Source organism: Triticum aestivum, chromosome 1A (genome assembly GCF_018294505.1).
Source record: "Triticum aestivum cultivar Chinese Spring chromosome 1A, IWGSC CS RefSeq v2.1, whole genome shotgun sequence".
In the NCBI taxonomy this organism is placed as follows: Eukaryota; Viridiplantae; Streptophyta; class Magnoliopsida; order Poales; family Poaceae; genus Triticum; species Triticum aestivum.
Window position 1 is genome coordinate 497,006,644 of NC_057794.1, and position 20,258 is coordinate 497,026,901.

Sequence of the window (20,258 nt, forward strand, 5' to 3'; positions counted from 1 at the left end):
AGCTGTCATCTTCTTCGATGAGCCAAAGATCTCTCAAGATTTGGCCTTTGGATTAGAGAAGTAGCAGTGGAAAGCAAAGAGGAAGATTAGATCTCAAAGAGGTGGCTTGATGGTTGGAGTAGAAAGCGCTTTGAAATCAGGACAACGAGTGGAATTCTCTATCACAACATAGGATATGAGTGGAGTTTGCTTTGACTGAACATGTGGGTTAGGTGGGGATCTTACCTTGGAGACTCTGACATGCACAAAAACTGGTAACTTTCAGATAGCTCGGTCAATCTAATTGGACTTCGAGGCAAATACCTTGGCAGTGGCACACTCTCCGTAGCCTCTTCCGAAATTTCGAGCGAGGGGTGTTAGGAAATTCTAAGCGGATAACAGAAGGTTTTCCAATGTGTTGGTTGTTTCGAGTGGAATGGTTAGTAGCTCCAAAATGCTAGGGTTTGCAACTTCTATATCTGGATGAACTACTAGCGGTTCTAACTAGAAGAGCATGGCAGCTCAGAATGTATGAAAGTTAGGTTGATATAGTAGATATAGTTGAGCCATATGCATCTTTCTGATGGAGAGGCTGGGGTAAACCCCCTTTTCGAAAAAAAGTTGAGAAGTTAAAGGCTCTTCAGGAAATTTAGAGTCCGGTCTTCAAAAACATAGAGAAGAAAACTCATCATAACTTTCGCATCCCCTTTTGATAGTATTGATATGTCTATGAACCCAATGTTATCTTGGATCACTAAAATGAAAATGGAGAATCTAGATTTGGCCAACACTTGTCTTCATGGTAATTTGTGTGTGTGTGTGTGTGTGGGAGGGGGGGGGGGGTCACCTTTCATTTCCTTTGTTTCACCCACTAGGAACTTCCTTGAGATAAGCCTGATAAAACGTTAGTTCATTTAGATATGTTGATATTGATTACCAAAACCCACAAAGGGGATTAGGTTCACTTTGAGTGATGTGCTGGCCTAGGCGGTGGCGGCCGGCCGGCGGAGGCATAGGAGGCACACAAGTCGCGGGATCTGACTCCAAACCAACAAAATCAGATGAGTTGGTCGACAGGCCATCAGCAGAGGCTGGGGACGGCCAAAATCGGTCAAAGGCGGCGGTATTGTGAGGGAGGGGAGGCGGCCAAAATTGCTATGATGGCCGTCAGTATGTTGACTGCGCCGATATGGCGGCTCTGCTAGCGTTCCTCTTAGTACACTTCTCATACATTTGTGTTCCTTCGGAATAAAGGGGCAGCTTCTAGCTACTCCCTCCATTCCAAAATATAGTGTGTCCACGCTTCCCGAGGTTTAACTTTGACCATAAATTTAACCAACGAGACTGACTGTGGCGAAAGAAAAAATTATATAATTGAAAACTTCTTTTGAATGCGAATTCACTAGTATAACTTTTGTTCCCGCCGCAGTCAGTCTTATTGGTTAAATTTATGGTCAAAGTTAAAGCACAGGAATAGAGGAAACACTATATTTTGGAACGGATGGAGTAATATTCCACATAGAAGACCGGACGGACACAACATGAAAAGCTAATTAATTATAATTACATTTAGCGTGAGAAGATAGGCAACTAACCATATGGCCGCAGGCCTGTTCCACTCCAAAGGTTATTAAGCGCAAGTCAGTTATACATCTCAGAAAGACATTTCTTGTACTTGTGCTGTCATACTGCTAGCACTACCACACTAGAGCGTGTACATAAATCCATGCAATTATTCAGGTTTAGGTAGTTATTTGGACGCAACAAAGTGACCTTGCTAGCGAAAAACAAGTTTCACAGAATAACTTGCTAGCTAAGTACCACCTCCCGAGTGATGACGAAAAAGTGACTTGATCTCCATCTCCATCTCCCACTCCTTCGGCGAGAGCAACGGCAGCGAGGAATAAGAAGCCAACTCCTCATACGTGTAGCTAGGCACGGTCACCGACATGCCTGCGTCTTCCTCTTTCTTCAACCTCGAGAGACCAACAGCTGAAGAGAGCGATGCTTTGGTGAAGTCCAGCACTTGTGAGTTAACAGTAGCACTGTTTGAGCTGCTGGGTGGTTGATCATTAGCAGGGAACAGACTGCTGCATGTGTGGTCGTTGATCAGGGTGACCATGAACACAGGAGGGTCGATGTTGTTTTGCTGCTGCACAAGTTTCTTTGCCGGGCACCTGTGCTCGTCGCTGTATCCGCATCTGTAGTATGACCTGCAAACAATTAACCAAGTGTATGGTCACATATAACACTTTTTTATGTTCTTTGTTTTTGCTAGAACAAAATGGATTACGTTTTTTTTGAGAAAACACATAATAAGTTGTGTTAAATTCCACAAAGTTTCCTGTATATATATCACACGGATCGCAAACGCACTTTTAAGTTTAGAAATATGCAAGATCTTTACCTTGTTGATATGACACAATGCTAACGTCAACCTAAGTGAGTAACAAATAAAAATTAATTCTGGTAAAATTTCATGTTTTCCCACAAAATAAAAATATCATATATACTTCTGAGTAGATCACCTCCATTGTCATATACTAGTCCCCTGGAGTTTGTATGATCATGAGCGAAGTGGTTTATTCCATAAGCAATCTTCATCATAAAACTCAATGATTGATATTCATATTCAGGCTTACCTTTTTACGCCATCCAAATATATGCAGATAAACAAGCGTAAACATGTGCATGATTGACTTGTGTACAACCAGGAGAATGGTTTTATGTTCCACACACATGCAAAGAAATGAATATATACATAATATAAATTTTCCATTAAGAGTGCAACCTCAAATATAGTGCTATCACATACACATACTAATCTGTTTACGTACTTCAACTTTGATTGAAAAAGAATATTGGAAGCGTAAGATACTCTCCAGTCTCCACAAGATGTGTCTTCTCGGCTTTCTTACGACCAAGGACAATGTAGATATATGGAAGGTCCATATATGTGATATGCCGCAAATGTGCCCCATACCAACCATACTATTTTGGAGCAACTCATTAATGTGAGGTGAGTATCCATGCCAAGCCACATAATGCTTAATTTAGCATCAAAGTACTTTGGTGTTTTCATTCTAATAACCATAGTTAAATATAATGCACAATTGAAGTACTATGATTCTTGCTTTGTGTAATGCCTTTTTAGATAATGAAAGATAAAACTCCCCTGGACTCTAGATTCAACGATGCATGCAACCCAAAATTAGTTCAGAGTCTGCTATGTAATAGGTGGAAAGGTGGTGAGAAGCTACAACGAGACCAATAGGAAAAGGTGTATCTACTGCTAACGACAAAGGTACTGTTTACATTCTTTTCTTCGAAAATCTGTTTGATTTTTTTCTGTTTAATCCATAGGAGAAAATGCAAGTATTTGATATCCATAAGTTAATGCCAAATTAATGGATACTTAGAGAGAGCTTCTTGAGCCTTAAGGGATGAAAGTGAAACTCCGTCAAATTAAAGAATCATACCTTGGGAAAACAGCATTCAGGATCTTCTTCTCGCCATATTTCCTCCAGTGGAACCCATCATTTTCTGGTGTCTCAGTTAGTATCCTCCCTTTGCTGAAGAAATAAAATTAATTGAACTTAACTTTACTACACACGTCCCTAGCTAAGCTAACCATGAAATATAAATCACGGCATGCAAAGAAACAAACATATGCTACAGCTCGATGCCTCAAAGGATGAACCGGAATAAACGCAAGATCTACCGACAAATTAACATTTCTTGCCTTCAATTCCTTGTATTAGCATCTCTTTCCTTCATATCGCTTTGAACGTTAGATATAGAATACCAGGGTTGCCAAACCAATCCATGCATGGTTTCCGTTTTTTGCACAGGGTTAAAGATGATATGGAGCAGGAAGTTAAAGAACAACCGGACCAGCAAAAAAAAGAACAACCGGACTAGCAACACTGCAGGCATGGGGTAATCGGGTATTGGGGTTAGATCCTCACTGAATCCCAAACACAAGTGTGTAGTAACATGGATCTGCCAGTAACGATTCCTCCCTAGCACAGATCCCCACAGATACGCCTATGCTACAGTAGTATTCCTTGAAGCAAACACAAAGTCACTCACATTGGAAGCTCCTCGCCATGGGGGCCTCGCCGGTGCTTTGCCTTCCTGGTGCGGGCAATGGCTCCATTTCGCGCCCCAATGCCACCGCCATTACCGGAGGCGCCGGCAGCATAGGCTGCCGCCCCGGGGTCGGGGGAGGAGCAGCCGTACTGCTCTCTGTTGGACTCCAGCATAGAGGCGGACGACACTAGGGCCGTGGAGATGTTGCTCACGCTGGCCAGCGCGGCGCTGCGGCGACCGAGCTCCGGGATGAGCTCCAGTTGTTGCCGGAGGCGGTCAGCCAGCTGAGCGCCCTTCCTCAGCTCCTCGATGACAGCGCCCCTCTGGTCGGAGGGCGGCGGGGACATGTCGGACTTGGGCCGCATCGCCATGAGGTGAGGGGATATTGCTCTATTCTACTGTCTTCACGGGGCGGATGTGAGTGAACTCTGTGGATTTGGATTAGGTGTTGGATTCTTAATTGGAGGAAATGGCCTAGCTGAGAGACATGAGCTGTTAAGTGTCTGTACATATATAAAAGAAATACTGTACTACTAGTATTAACCAAAAAGAGTATCTAATTATTGCGTGTTTAGGTGCAAAAGAGAAATGTCTAATCTGTGTGAACCTCAAGTAATGCCTAGCTTGATGTGTAATTGAACGTGTATTGGAGAATGAGTAGCTAGGTGAAACGCAATGACCAAAAGAGAACACTAGAGTTTAGTAAAAACCATAGTTTTAAATAGCTGGCTATAGCCCCGCTATAGTTCCACTACAGCTGTTTGAGGTGTTGCCGCTAAATGATTTCATGTACAGTTTACCGCTATAGCCCCGTTATAGCTGTTTTTAAGGGTCGCCGCTAAATGTCATAGCCCACTATTTAAAACATTGTAAAAACATAAATCCAACTAAAGTTATCTGTACGGAATATTGTCACTTTACCCGTCTGCATGCAGGATCTTGACAAGGGCGTTCCGAATGAAGATTCCACAACTTTGAGGCCGTCGTCATGACACGAGGCGGCACAGATGAAATATACAAAGTCCGTACATCATATTTTCGCCTATAAACATATATAGGTGTTGGCGCCACCTCACGTTTGGGCCAGGTCCATGTAATTTTGAAATACCAGACCATAGGCTATTTTTAGAGTTTGTATTGATAGGGAAAACAACTTAAGATGGAATTTAGTCCCACCTTGTCAAGATTGGACAAAATTCTCCTCTATTTCCTATAAATACAACCCGTAGGGCATCATTTAGATTTGAGGTTTGTTTAGATAAAAGTTTGCCATATATGCATACTTTGTGTGTTCAATGACCAGGTCAATCACCAGATTGCAAATCTTAGTTCTTACTTGTACATTGTTTGCATGTACGAATTAGACCTTCGTGTCCAGATTGATCGTGTTTTGTGTGGTCAATAGCCTCTAGAATTTAGTTTAGCGATCGCTAAGGCATGACGTCCTCGCATGTTCGTAGTTGGATCGTCAAAGTTTACTCCACCCAAGATGATAGTTACCTCTCATTGAAAGATCGGGACACCATTACCTCTATCATACACATCCCTTCTATTTTCTTATACAAGGCCACTAACTCAAATTACAAGTAGCAAGCTAAAAATTAATGTCTGCTTTGCAAGCCAACTTGTATTCTGTTTACCGGGTTAATTAATAGGGCACATGCAAATTGGAGGAAATTGAGTGGGTGTGAGGGAGAAAGTAGTTGTGAGTATGATTATAATCCACTGGATGCATGCGAGAGTTAAACCATGGGTTGCTAATATGAGGGAACATCTTTAATTTTTGCCTCTCTTACTGTTTTTGACCTTGTATAGTTGCAATATATATATATCTTATTTGTATACAAAAATAGGGGAGTACTATTAATTCTTTTTTGATAAAGATACTATTCACTCCAATCCTTATTAATTGTCAATGATTTAATATGAAATTGTACTCCCTCTGTTTCTTTTTACTCCGCATATACGATTTGGTCAAAGTCAAACTACACAAAGTTTGACCAAATTTATATAAAAAAATATGAATATCTACAATACTAAAACTATATAGTATGAAAATACGTTTCATGGTGCATTTGATAATATTGATTTCATATTATGAATGTTTATATTTTTTAATATAAAATTAGTCAAACTCTACAAAGCTTGACTTTGACCAAACCTTATATGCGAACTAAAAAGAAACGGAGGGAGTACTAAATCAGCGATAATTAATATGGATGGGACGGAGTACTATTTAATCCATCGTACTATACTTTTTGAACAATGAAATATTTCAGCACTGCAAACACAAATCTTGTAATTAAATTGTAAAGGTCATTCTCCCACAGAATAGAACGAGGTCATCCATGACATTAAAAATCTTAAAGCTAGAAGCAAAAAAAAAATGTTTTCTAGAATATATGTCTAATTCAGCTAATCCAGCTCTAGATTTAGAGGTGTTTGTAAAGGGAAAACTTTGTTTTTGCCACTCTAGTTTTTGCCTACTTTGCTTATACCACTCTAGATTTTGACATAGTATCACTTTTGCCACTCTTAGTTTTGACAATACATCACAAAGGCCATTCAGTGGCAAAAGCAATAACTTTTCATTTCACTTTTGCCACTCTAGATTTTGACAATGTATCGCAATTGCCACTCTAAATTTATTGCTTTTGCCACGGAATGGCAATTGTGATGTATTGTCAAAAACTAAGAGTGGCAAAAGTGAAATGTCAAATTCTAGAGTGATATAAGCAAAGTGGTCAAAAGTTAGAGTGGCAAAAACAAAGTTTTCCTGTTTGTAAAATAATCAAATTAGTCGATCGACATCCACATCCCGACATGGCCAAATATAACATAGAAAACACTGATTGGTGTCCTTTAGTGGAATAACATATCCTTCTTCAGCCTTCCTCTCAAAATATTTGTCCTTGGACTCAGAAAACTATTTTTCGGTGTATGTGTATGCTGAGAAAATCTACTCCATAATTATTGTATTATTAATTAGCTGGTGCCTATGGTGGGTCCAGGACCGATATGTAGTGAAACATAAGGAGTTAATTTGTCTGTGGTCTTACATTCAGGTTTATCGCTCCCTCATTAGCAATAAATAAATAAATCCCCTAAGTTTGTCATCAGTCAATTTTTTGACCAAACTTATAGAGATGATATCAACATTTTTATAACAAAAGAATCATATCAGTTGATTCACTATGAAACATATATTGATGTATTTATCCGGTATAGTAAATTTTAACATTTCTCTATAATATTGGCCAAAACTTAGGAAATATTTGGGAAGGAGGGAGCACAAATAATTGTGCATGCACGATAATAGGTTCAACCAGGGTATTGGAAATGTAAGCTAGAATGATACTCCGTCTAAGTGTATAAATCATCTTATGTTGTGCACCATGACACCACATGACACATGTGATAAGCAATCCAAACAAGCACCGTGACCAAGGCGCGCGGGGGGGGGGGGGGGGGGGGGGACACGAGAGAATTTAATGTTTTTTTGCTAATTAATAGCATTGCATGCAATGAACTAAACACTGCATGTCATGTTTGTTAGTCTCAAGTCATTTATGTAGAAAATATAGAACCTACAATATTCGTTGTATTGATCTAACCTTTGTGTAGGGTACATATAGAAGTACAAGAGGGATAGAGACTTGGAGTACAAGACAAGTTATGTGGTTTAAACTAATTCTATCTCTATCTCATTATCTCTAACTTAAACCCAATTATATTTCTAACATTCCCCCTCAGTCGTAGCGGGAGTGAAGCGGACGAGTACGACTGAATTTGAAGTCTTGCGCTTTCGTCGTCTTCTCCGCCGCGCCATCATCAACTGCGTCTCTGATGGGTTGGCACCTAGGGCGGTGACCGCGTCCCCTTCTGGTGCCTTCATGACTCTCCTCTATTCCCTCCCGCAGTCATAGCGGGAGTGGCGTGGATGCTGGTGACGACGCGGACGCTGTTGACTGGAGTTGTTGCCGATGTGTTGCTGTAGATCAAGCCATTATTGTCGATGTCGAGGTAGCCGATTATGGTGATGTAGCCTTGGTCGATGTAGTCGTGGTCGATGGTGTACTCATCGTGGATGATGAAGCCGCACAAAGCCGGAGGCGCAAAAAAAATTGCGATATGACGGAGCTGCAGACGTGGACAATGCACCTTGCGAATGTCAGAGGGTGTCGTCGACGATGAGTCCACCAGTTTTGCCAAGACCGAAGGAAACCCATCGAGCACACATAGGTTTTGCCAGAACCATGTGTCCGTGTAGGGTCGTCACTATAGTGACGTCGTGTCGATACAGTCGTGCCGTCGTGAATGACGCGGTCGATGTCGTCGTCGTGACGCAGTCATTGCCGTCGTCGAGGTCGCGTCTTGCAGAAAAATCTGTCAAAAGACGCTAGGCGGCGGCGGCGTGTCGACGATGATGTTGGTAAAGACCATGTTGATGAAGACCTTGACGATGAAGTGTCGACGGTGCAGCGGCGTGTCGATGATGATGCGTCGCTTGGAGGCGTCCCTTGTGGCGACGAGGTGTCGATGCTGTGCTGTACCGAAGAAGTCGATGAAGAATTGCACGCTTTCCACACCGGCCTGACGTGTGGTTGGTGCTGATGTCGCTTCTCGTGTATTTGCTCGACGATGATCTTGACTCGTAGTCTGTTGTGATCAGACAGCTTGATGTCGTGGTTCGGCCCGGTGTAGTTCGGCTCGACGCAGTGCAGATCGGTCGATGTAGTCGTTCGGGCCGATGTAGATCATGTCGGCGCAGGTACAGGCGATGCAAGAGGTGGTGTAGCTCGGCTCGGTATACTTCATCGTCGTATGAGGCGCTGGTCGGCTGGAGTCGATGGAGTTCGGGAGTCTGCCCTCCCGTGATCCAAGTCGCACCTCGGCAGACCTGGGGAGACGTATGGACACACGTGTCCAAGCCATGCACGCAGATATGTCACGCCACATGCACGTATGAACGTGCGATGGACCTCCTTGGTTCCATCCGGTGCATGCACGGCTGCTGCATATATGGCCATACGTGCCAATCTGGCTGGCTGCACGGGTGCAGATCATACACCCGCTGGATGGCTTGAGGCGATCGTGGGTCTCGCGGTGACTGCGGCGCATGGCTGGGTAGATTGTCGATGTAGAACCCGTGCGCACATGCCGCTGGTTGATGTTGCGGGCCGGAATCCCCCACGTCGACGCTGACGATCTGGCGATGTCCCTCGTGCCCCGCGCGTTGCCGTAGCGGTGCACCACCGATGTGCGTCGATTTGATGACTGATGTCGATTATGCACTGCTTTTCACCGGAATTGGATCTGATCGTGGAGTTTATTCGTGCCTAATATAGGATCGATCTACAGGATGGACTAAGGAATTTCGAAAATTGGAATATATGGAATTTGAGCTAATCTAAAAAATCGATCTAATATCTAAACTAGAAACCGATCCAATCTTTGTTTGAATCGGGTGCCGCGCCCCCGGAAGAGAAGATTAATCTCCCCGGGGGCGCCGCGCTGCGGAAGTGGAGGAAGGTAGGATCGGCGTCGTTGGACAAACCGCTCTAATACCATGTAGAAAATATAGAACCTACAATATTCGTTGTATTGATCTAACCCTTGTGTAGGGTATATATAGAAGTACAAGAGGGATAGAGACTTGGAGTACAAGACAAGTTATGTGGTTTAAACTAATTCTATCTCTATCTCCTTATCTCTAATTTAAACCCAATTATATTTCTAACAATTTAAAGCATGCACAACCCACATCTATTATTGGTTGATATGTCACGAAACAAGAAACGAGATGAGAGTTAATGTACCGTGTCTAAGTATTTTAAGATTATTTAGTTTTCGTAAGGTGATTTATACACCTAGACGAAGAAAATAACAAGTTGATGACGACGCTTACCGACCGTGATAGACAGATAGCGTAATGATTCCATGTTCAATTGTTCATGCAACTGCTTGCGAGGTCGAATTAGATAGCAGCGGGTGGCTTTCGGTTCACGTGATTTTGCGACGATCTATCGAAGGGCTTCTCAGCCTGACGTAGCTCGTGTGACACCCGGTGTCTGACCACTGAACTGATCCGGCCGGCCACTAGGAGTATTAAGATTAGGTCATGTACAATGGTGGCATATGTACCATGATAAAAAGTAATTTGAGGCATCTATATTTATTTTTTCTTCTCAATGCAAGCTATCACTAGTGGGCCTCATTAAGAAATAAAAAATAATGACTTTAGTACACATGCATCTCTATTTTTCATTCCTACCTTTTCAGCTTTTGTCACCGAATCATATTTTTTCTCTTCAAGCACCCGCCTCTTGGAAAGAATCCCGCTTCTCTATCCAAACCTATTTTACGTCATATCCGATCCTACATGGCATGTGAGGCATCACCTTAAGGCTATGCATTATACATGCCCTTAGCTGAATTGCTGCATTCGGCCAGGGTGTGCCGGAGCATATGCTCACGATCAATCAGTGAGGATCTGAAAACGTGTAGTAAATGCATGGGGCCTGCACCAATGGAGACGCTGTCTGCCACCCACGTTCCCATCCACCAGTCGCATCAAGCATCGCGTACATATGTGCCCCGGTTCATGCATCCACCCGCAACTTGCAAGTAACGTACGTACATACGTCAGGCCCCGCACGTCACCACCGTGACGCCCCAGTTGTTACGTCGGCACCTGCATATTTTCTGTATCGTAAATACTATAGTTCTACTAGAGTATATGATTGCCGTGTGTTGAGAAAGGGGCAAATAATTGTGTCTGTCAGCTGGCTTTTGGAGACAAATCGATTCTCCGTGTGTCGGGTGCTGCTATTCTATTCAGGTGAGACTTTTGATCAGGTGAATGGGTGCGCGTGCTTTACTACGGGAAGCGATATGATCGATGCGAGTGGGATGGAGGAGGTCGTCGACATGGATGGATGTACCGCATGGTTTCACACCGCCCGCCTCGAAGTCTCCTATACGAGACAGCGAGGCCGCGTGCATCCGTGCCGTCGTTGGCACTTTTCCATCTCGCCCTTGCTCTGTCTGCGAGACAATACACACGAGCTGCCGGCGCGGATTCGCCGGATCATGCTGGGCAGATGGATCACCGTGAGTGGCGCCCAAGCAGCAGCGGTGAGAAAGGCCCAAGCGCTGGAACTCGATCTCGATCTTCTCATCGTCAGATAGGATACTATTCCAATTCAATTAAAAAAAAAGATAGTATAGTGTGCCCTCCATCAGTCTATGCTTTGGAGGAATCCGTTTCATGGCCGTTGACAAATATCAAGAGTGTAGTCTATATTTGAAAGTTTATAGGAAAATGTGCGTTACCTGTGCCACATACCACTCCACCGGCGGCAGCCACGTACCGCCGTTGACCGCTCCGATCACCACAGCCACTGCCTCTCTCGTTGGTCACGACTCCGCATACCATATATCTCAAAGAAGGCCATGCATTTGAGGAGCGCATATGAAATACTCTTCAATTGTCGATTAGCTTCACTAGTGGCCAAGGGCTTCATGAGTTTTTTCTTGTTGCGGAATTCATCAGACCCAGGACAAAGCTTACTAAGGAGTCGGTTCATACAATTCTGTTATCTTGTTTTGGAGGAAGGGCTTCTCTGTTCAATGTTGGAGACCAAGAGTAATCTGTTTAGCTTTTCGGCTTCCTCCATGGTTGTGGGGTTTGTGAACTACAATGAAGGTAATATTTCTATACTTGCATGCAACTTGGGTTTTCTCCTCCGAAGACTTGGTGGTGCCAAGCCCAGAAAGGTGATTAATCAGCCGGTTCATGAGCAAGAAGAAGGGTGGATTCTTATTACCCGATCAAGAAAGTCAAATTCTTATGCTGATGCGTTAAGAGCCCCAAGGATCTATGATCGTAACCAATCCAATTCCAAAAGATTTTCTCCAAATTCGGCTAACAATCTTGAAGTTGGATCACGTTCTCTGACAAAGAGGGCAGTTACTTCTATATTCAACACATTCAATCCATCAATAACACGCGTCTTGATGAGGCATGATCATCTGATATTCAAAATAATGCTAATGGGTCTGTTCTATGCTCCACTGTGGGCCTTTATCGTGCTTTGGGCCGAATTCTAAAAACTAGCCTTTTGTCCTTGTTTCCTCCTTTCGAGACACTTTCGGCTTGCTTGCACTAATATAATCTAGTGTCGATCTTGTACGTGATGGGGCCACGTTGCCAGTGGATGTCGACTTGGTTTCAATAGCCATCTGTAGCTAATTGTGGAGCTAATTTGGCACCCACTTACCGGTCTGTTTCTGCTGCTAATTGGAAGATTAGCGCGTCCTCCTTGACCTGGTACCTCGGAAAATTAATTTTGCCACTGCTCCCCCACTCGCCTCAGAACATAATAGATCTTTATCACCACCATCCTCCCCTGCAACGTTTGCCACTGACCCTATGACCACCACCGCTACCGTCGATCAAGCCTTTTGCTGGTTCTTTGCAAGAAATGTGAAACTTTCCTTTTGACTCGGCACTGGCTTTGATTCCACAAGATGGTATCAGAGCATTCAAATAGCCAGTCATTCGACAAGGGTTAGAGTTCTTTCCACTCCTATTTAGCCTGCGATTAGGAGTGGGTGATTGCTATACTATCGCTGCAATGCCCATTCTTTAGGTTCATTTCGCCATTATCAGGGAAATTATTTCTAAATTTTTGCATGATGTGAGCCAGATTGGGTTTTCTGAAATCAGTCTCTACCCCTTTGGACAAGCATATCTGAGGATTAACAGTGTTCTTGATAGAGAATATCTGATTAATCATAGTCCTCATTGGCATGCAGATGTGCACATCATTTTCAAAAGCATAATCAAGGGCTAAACTAGAGAAATCTTACCTTCAATAGGGAAATCTGAGCCCTGCTGGTAGATCTCCCTTTTGACAAAAGGAAATTGCTGGAGATTTCTAATGTTGTTAGGAGTTTTGGTAAGCTCTAGTGTGGGACAAAGTCAAATGTATTAGAACATGCTTTGTCGTAAGAATTAGAGTCGAATAACTCTATAATATTCCCACTAGTCTGGTCTTAATGGAAACCGATGGCTTTCAGTCTGAATCCTCGACTATTCCAGTTGCGTTGTTGGTCCCCCTGATGAAGATCCAATTCTCATTGATGGTAACCACCACGCTCTACTTCAACAACTAAACTTTCATCCTAATTAGCATAACCATTTCCTAGGCTCTCCGCAACAATCTAAATTACCTGATGAGATGAACCAGCAACAAGGGGGCAACCTGATCCTATGGAAGAAGGTGAAATGCACGGTTGGTGTCATTGGGCTATGCGTGCTCATAAGGATATAGTGTATCACAAACTGCATAATGGTGAGGTTTTAGAGCTCAGTGATTGACTAGCACCTCTGGATGAACCACTGCTTCTGTCCTTCTCTCTTCAAACACATGCTAGTTCTGATAAATTTTTAGTTGTGTGCTTAGGCTTTTACGGTGGAATGCAGTTTTTAAGCCAGATGGGATGGGTCTCTCCCAATAAAATGTTGTTTTCCCCGACTTGAGTTTGCTTCTTGGGCCACCTACACCTCTTGATATTTAGACCAACCAGCCCATGCTACATGATGTTCACAACCTACAGACCCCTTAAGAAAACCCAGCTGATCTTCACCTAGTTAATTTGCAGCCTCCTTTGGACATTAATGCCTAAGAATTCCTCCTATTTGTGCCCTCAACCAGCTATTGCCAGTTAATCTACCAACCAATAATTTTAATATGAATATGGTTGCTCCCCATTTTGTGGAGAATGACCTGGTGGATCCCCATGAAGTTCTTGTCATACAACTTGACCCTAAAATTCACCAAGAGCAAGAGTTTGTTCCCGATAATATGTTTGATCGTGTGATTAAGTTGGTAGATGGTAACGAGTTGGTCCTACCTACAATGCATAATCCTGAACACAATACTTTTGTTGATGAAATGTGTTGAAATTAGGGATATTGAGCATGAAGTTCAATCTGTTGCGAACACTGTATCAGCTAATGCATTGCAACATGATGATATTTCTGGCCCATCTGGCAACTTTATTGGACCTTACCTAAATGTAGTGGCTCTGGTTGACCTACCCTAGTATGACTTGTCGATAACAAAGCTCTCTGGTCTGAAACTTCTGGCATGGTTTTCCTGAGAAATGTAAATCAACACTCATATGGATTTTCTACCTCAATGGAAGTTAATATGATTGGTATTGAAGGGTTGATGGCCTTGATAGAGCATTTGTACCACCAGAAGACTTTTCTTAGCCTTTTCCAATTCCAGTACATTGGGTCAATTTCATCTCCCTTTCCCTTTTAACCCCTGATAAGTTTGATTGGTTATGAGTTTCTTGTAGTCTCAAATGCGGAAAACCATCATTTCAAGTTAAGATGGCCTATAATGCATTGACTTTTATATTTTTGAATCATGCCCTCTATCAAATGCTCCCATGTGTTTGTAGGGCACCCAAGAGATTTATTTGTTCTTGAAAAGGAATTGCCTTATCTACCCCTCAGGGTTAAGCTCATGCAGACCAAGAACATGTGTTGAATGTAGAAGCCTCTTCCACCAGTGCCCTTCACATGGAAGGAAAGACAAAGGACAAGTTCCACTGCTGAAATTTGAGGTAAGAAGCCTTGGATTGAAGCACCTTAATAATGGCTTCAAAAATAAAAAATATGTCATGTCATGCTAAACCACATGTTTTTCTACTAAGTTGTTGAAAATTTGAACACATCTTATTGCAGGGTTAACCCCAAGGATACTTCTAATGAGATGCTCTCCAAAAAAGCCAGAAGGGAGGGAAGTGATTGCTTATATCTACGTTGGTATTTCCTCGAAGAGGGGAGGATGATGCAGCACAATAACAATAAGTATTTCCCCTCAGTTATGAAATGAAGGTTATCAATCCAGTAGGAGAACCAAGTGGATCCTGCACACAAACAACAAATACTTGCAACCCAACGTGTAGGAGGGGTTGTCAATCCCTCCTCGGTGTTAAGATAGATAAAATCGTATGAGATTGGATAAATAGATCTTGCAAAAACACAAAATAACATAAATAAAGAAAAAGTGCAGCAAGGTATTTTTGGAAAAATATATTTGAAAACAATATGATAGAAAATAGACCCCGGGGCCTGTAGATTTCACTAGTGGCTTCTCTCGAGAAAATAGCATACGGTGGGTAAACAAATTACTGTTGGGCAATTGATAGAAGAGCAAATAATTATGACAATATCTAAGGCAATGATCATGCATATAGGCATCACATCCAAGATTAGTAGACCGACTCCTGCCTGCATCTACTACTATTACTCCACACATCGACCGCTATCCAGCATGCATCTAGTGTATTATGTTCATGGAGAAACGGAGTAATGCAATAAGAACGATGGCATGATGTAGACAAGATCTATTCATGTAGAAATATACCCATCTTTTTATCCTTAATAGCAATGATACATGCGTACCTCGCTACCCCTTCTGTCACTGGGTGAGGACACCGCAAGATCGAACCCATCACAAAGCACATCTTCCCATTGCAAGAAAAATCAATCTAGTTGGCCAAACCAAACCAAAGTTTCGAAGAAGAAATACGAGGCTATAATAATCATGCATATAAGAGATCAAAGAAGACTCAAATAATATTCATGGATAGATCTGATCATAAACTCACAATTCATCAGATCTCAACAAACACACCGCAAAAAGTCATTACATCAAATAGATCTCCAAGAACATTGAGGAGAACATTGTATTGAGAATCGAAAAGAGAGAATAAGCCATCTAGCTACTGCCTACGGACCCGTAGGTCTATGGTGAACTACTCACGCATCATCGGAGGAGCACCAATGAGGATGATGAACCCCTCCGTGATCGTGTTCCCCTCCGGCATGGTGCCAGAATAGGGCTCTAGATTGGATCTCATGGTTCTGGAACTTGCGATGGATGGAATTGTGTTTCGACAACTCCCCTGGGGTTTCTGAAATATTTGGGTATTTATAGAGTTGAGAGGCGGTGGAGAGCACCTTCATGGGCCCCAGAACTCATCAGGGCATGACAGGGGCCTCTGGCACACCCTAGTGTCTTGTGGGCCCCACGGGCCTCCCCTCTGATGCTTCCATGTCTCCCAAGTTATCTTCTGGGCAGAAAAAAATCTTGAAAAACTTTCGTGGCATTTGGACTTCGTTTGGTACTGATATTCTGTGAAGTAAAAAAACAAGCAAGAAACAGCAACTGGCACTGGGCACTATGTCAATAGGTTAGTCCCAAAAAATGATATAAAGTTGCTATAAAATGATTGTAAAACATCCAAGAATGATAATATAACAACATGGAACAATAAAAAAATTATAGATACATTGGAGACATATTAGGAAGACATATTCGAAGAAAGCGAGTCTCACTATCTCCATGTGATACCTGAGGATGTGCAAAGCAAAAGCTTTTGATGGATTGATTTTGGACAACAACAATGTTATGATGTTAGAGTCCTTGTGTAACTTTGGGATTGGCATCTTTATATTGTTCAAGTGGTTTTATTAGTACTAGCACGTTTTATCGTGGCTCACTTTTGGAATATTTTAAATTGGAACATAAGTGATATTAATTCCATTGAAAAATGGCTAGCTTTATCTAATAAGATTGAAGAATCTGGGTGCTAAGTTATTTTCTTATAGGAGACAAAGAAAGTACATTTGGCCAGTACTTTAGTTTTGTACAAGAATATTTAATAAGTTCGAGTTTGTTCCATTTGTTAGTGCTTCTAGTGGTCTCTTGGTTATTTGGAATGATGCTATATCTTAGGGGCGCATACTATTCAACAATGACTTTGCCATTTCGATGAATTTCACATCCAATAACTCTCGGCCATCCTGGATCCTCACAATATTTATGGTCCTTGTGAAGGTGAGGCTAGAACCAAATTTATTGATTGGTTTAAGAATATATAAATGCCTACTGACATTGACTAGCTCATATTGTGCGACTTAACTATATCAGATATTGAAACTATAGAAATTTTGATCATGGGAACTTGAATATGATGATGGTTTTTAACGAAGCAATTACTGAACTTGGGCATGTCGAAATTCCACTTAAAGGCATAAATTACACTTGGGAGTAATATGCAGGATGCTTTACTTTTGTAGAGATTAGACTAGTTATTCTCCTCTGAATGTTGGACAGATACATCCATTTTGCATCATGCTTTTATATCAATATTTATTGCATTATGAGCTGTTATTACACATTATGTCACAATACTTACGCCTATTCTCTCTTATTTTGCAAGGTTTACATAAAGAGGGAGAATGCCGGCAGCTGGGATTCTGGGCTGGAAAAGGAGCAAATATTAGAGACCTATTCTGCACAGCTCCAAAAGTCCTAAAACTTCACGGATGATGTTTTCCAAATATATAAAATATACCGAGCGCAAGAACCTCACCAGGGGGGCCACATCCTTCCCACGAGGGTGGGGGGCGCGCCCTACCCACTGGGCGCGGCCCCTACCTCGTGGGCCCCCTGGTGGCCCTCCGTGACCATCTTCTGCTATATGGAGTCTTTCGATGGGAAAAAATCATAAGCCATCTTCTTGGACGAAACTCCGCCGCCACGAGGCGGAACCTTGGCGGAACCAATCTAGGGCTCTGGCGGAGCTGTTCTGCCGGGGAAACTTCCCTCCCGGAGGGGGAAATCATCGCCATCGTCATCACCAATGCTCCTCTCATCGGGAGAGGGCAATCTCCATCAACATCTTCATCAGCACCATCTCATCTCAAAACCCTAGTTCATCTCTTGTATCCAATTCTTGTCTCCAAGTCCGGGATTGGTGCTAGTAGGTTGCTAGTAGTGTTAATTACTCCTTGTAGTTGATGCTAGTTGGTTTAATTGGTGGAAGATCATATGTTCAGATCCTATATGCATATTAATACCCCTCTGATTATGAACATGCTTATGCTTTGTGAGTAGTTACTTTTGTTCCTGAGGACATGGGAGAAGTCTTGCTATTAGTAGTCATATGAATTTGGTATTCGTTCGATATTTTGATGAGATGTATGTTGTCTCTCCTCTAGTGGTGTTATGTGAAGGTCGACTACATGACACTTCACCATTATTTGGGCCTAGAGGAAGGCATTGGGGAGTAATAAGTAGATGATGGGTTGCTAGAGTGACAGAATCTTAAACCCTAGTTTATGTGTTGCTTCGTAAGGGGCTGATTTGGATCCATATGTTTCATGCTATGGTTAGGTTTACCTTAATACTTTTGTTGTATTTCTGGATGCTTGCAATAGAGGTTAATCATAAGTGGGATGGTTGTCCAAGTAAGGGCAGCACCCAATCACCGGTCCACCCACATACCAAATTATCAAAGTACCGAACGCGAATCATATGAACGTGATGAAAACTAGCTTGACGATATTCCCATGTGTCCTCGGGAGCGCTTTACATCATATAAGACTTTGTCCAGGCTTGTCCTTTGCTACAAAAGGATTGGGCCACCTTGCTGCACTTTATTTACTTTTGTTACTTATTGCTCATTACAAACTATCCTATCACAAAACTATCTGTTACCACTTATTTCAGTACTTGCATAAAATACCTTGCTGGAAACCGCTTATCATTTCCTTCTGCTCCTCGTTGGGTTCGACACTCTTACTTATCGAAAGGACTACGATAGATCCCCTATACTTGTGGGTCATCATGGACCATTAGTTTACATAACACCATTGCTCTGCCCCTTGCTATGTGACAGCCTGGTTTTGCCTTCTCTTTTTTTTCCGGACTTCTTTTGCCTCTGCTTTGAATTTTGGATTTTTGAATCAATTCAAATGGACTTAAACACTTAGGCATGTCTTTGATTTTCACCCAAGTGACCCATCCATCTCTTAATCATCATTATTTCTCTGAAAAATCTCAAAAATAACCCAAGGAATATTTTTCATAATATAAAAATATTCATTTTCTTCTCTAAAACTCAATTCATAAACTTATGCTCCAAAGCAACCCCCATTTTTCTTGCTCCCAGAAATCTGAGAAAACTCCAAAATATTTTTTGGACCTTGGCACACCTCCCTGAGCGAAAATATTGCATAAATTTTTGGAATATTTTTGCTACAAACAATCATTTCTGTTCTGGCCTCAAATTGGAGTTTCTACAACAAGTATACTTTTCCTTGATCCAATGAGGCTGATTTTCTTGAGCCTCATTACCCTCCTAATTAAAGCTTAACCCCAGGAGATTAGCCCTAATCTCATTCTAGAAGCCATCCTAACTTGGTGCCCAAGTTTCTGTCCAGAAACTTGCTGAGTAGCTCTAGTCTTATCTGGTCGGCCTGGCAGTGTGCCGCCTCCTCATTATAGACCAAACACTACACGGACAATACACTAGAAAAGGTTTGGCACCGCCTGGGTGTTGTTTTGACCATGCTAGCGTGGTGACCGCGTGAAGACACAACCCTGGCAATGCGTTCGACGCGCTCTGCGTTGTGCCCATGCGTCTGTTCGTCGTGTGATCTTTCCAGAGCTCGCCGACGACTGCCGCACCGCACCACCATCCTCGTCTCATCACCATTGACCCCTCCCTGCCGCTCGCCAACGTCGGAGCAGCCGCAACGAGCGTGGGCATGTCGTGGCCAAAGCATAGTGCGCCTGTGCCCCTGTCTTCTTCCCCAACCGCCTCATGTGCTCGTCTTCGCGCTTCACAGTGGCCGCATGAGCTCTGAAGCCTTGCCCCCTCCCCGCTGGCGCTCCTCGTCGCTGTGCGCCGGTACCAGAGAGCTCCGGTAGAGACGAGACCCCCTCCCCCTCTGCCTATAAATTAGGACCCCCTCCAGCCTCTTCGAGCACTTCAAGCTCACCTCCCAACCTCGACAAAACCGTAGCAAAGCCGCAGGCCGGCCGGGAAGGCCTCTGGCCGCCGTCCCCGACCCGAGCTCACCGGCGATCTCCATAGCTCCTCCTCCTCATTCCAGTGCCCCGTGAGCTCAATCCACTCCTTGGGAGACTCACTCGTGGCCCACTGGTACAGTCCGAACCCGTAGGAGCCACTGGTGCAGCCTCATGTCGCCATCATCTTCAACTCCGGCGAGCTCCGGCTTCTGCAGCCGCTGGAGAAGCCCTTTCCGACCCCATCTATCCACCTCTAGCCACGCCACGGGTAAAGGCAGG

At 43.1% G+C, this 20,258-nt stretch overlaps 1 protein-coding gene across 1 annotated transcript; it reads right to left on the minus strand.

The window, feature by feature from the left end:
• Positions 1-1,517: 1,517 nt before the first annotated feature.
• Positions 1,518-4,536, minus strand: LOC123158879 (probable WRKY transcription factor 41). The gene is made up of 3 exons (XM_044576726.1): positions 4,072-4,536; positions 3,459-3,551; positions 1,518-2,192 (listed from the first exon to the last, which is right to left on the minus strand). Exons 1-3 carry the CDS (start codon positions 4,440-4,442, stop codon positions 1,793-1,795), a joined length of 864 nt encoding a protein of 287 aa, XP_044432661.1. The 5' UTR covers positions 4,443-4,536; the 3' UTR covers positions 1,518-1,792.
• Between the last annotated feature and the right edge of the window lie 15,722 nt (positions 4,537-20,258).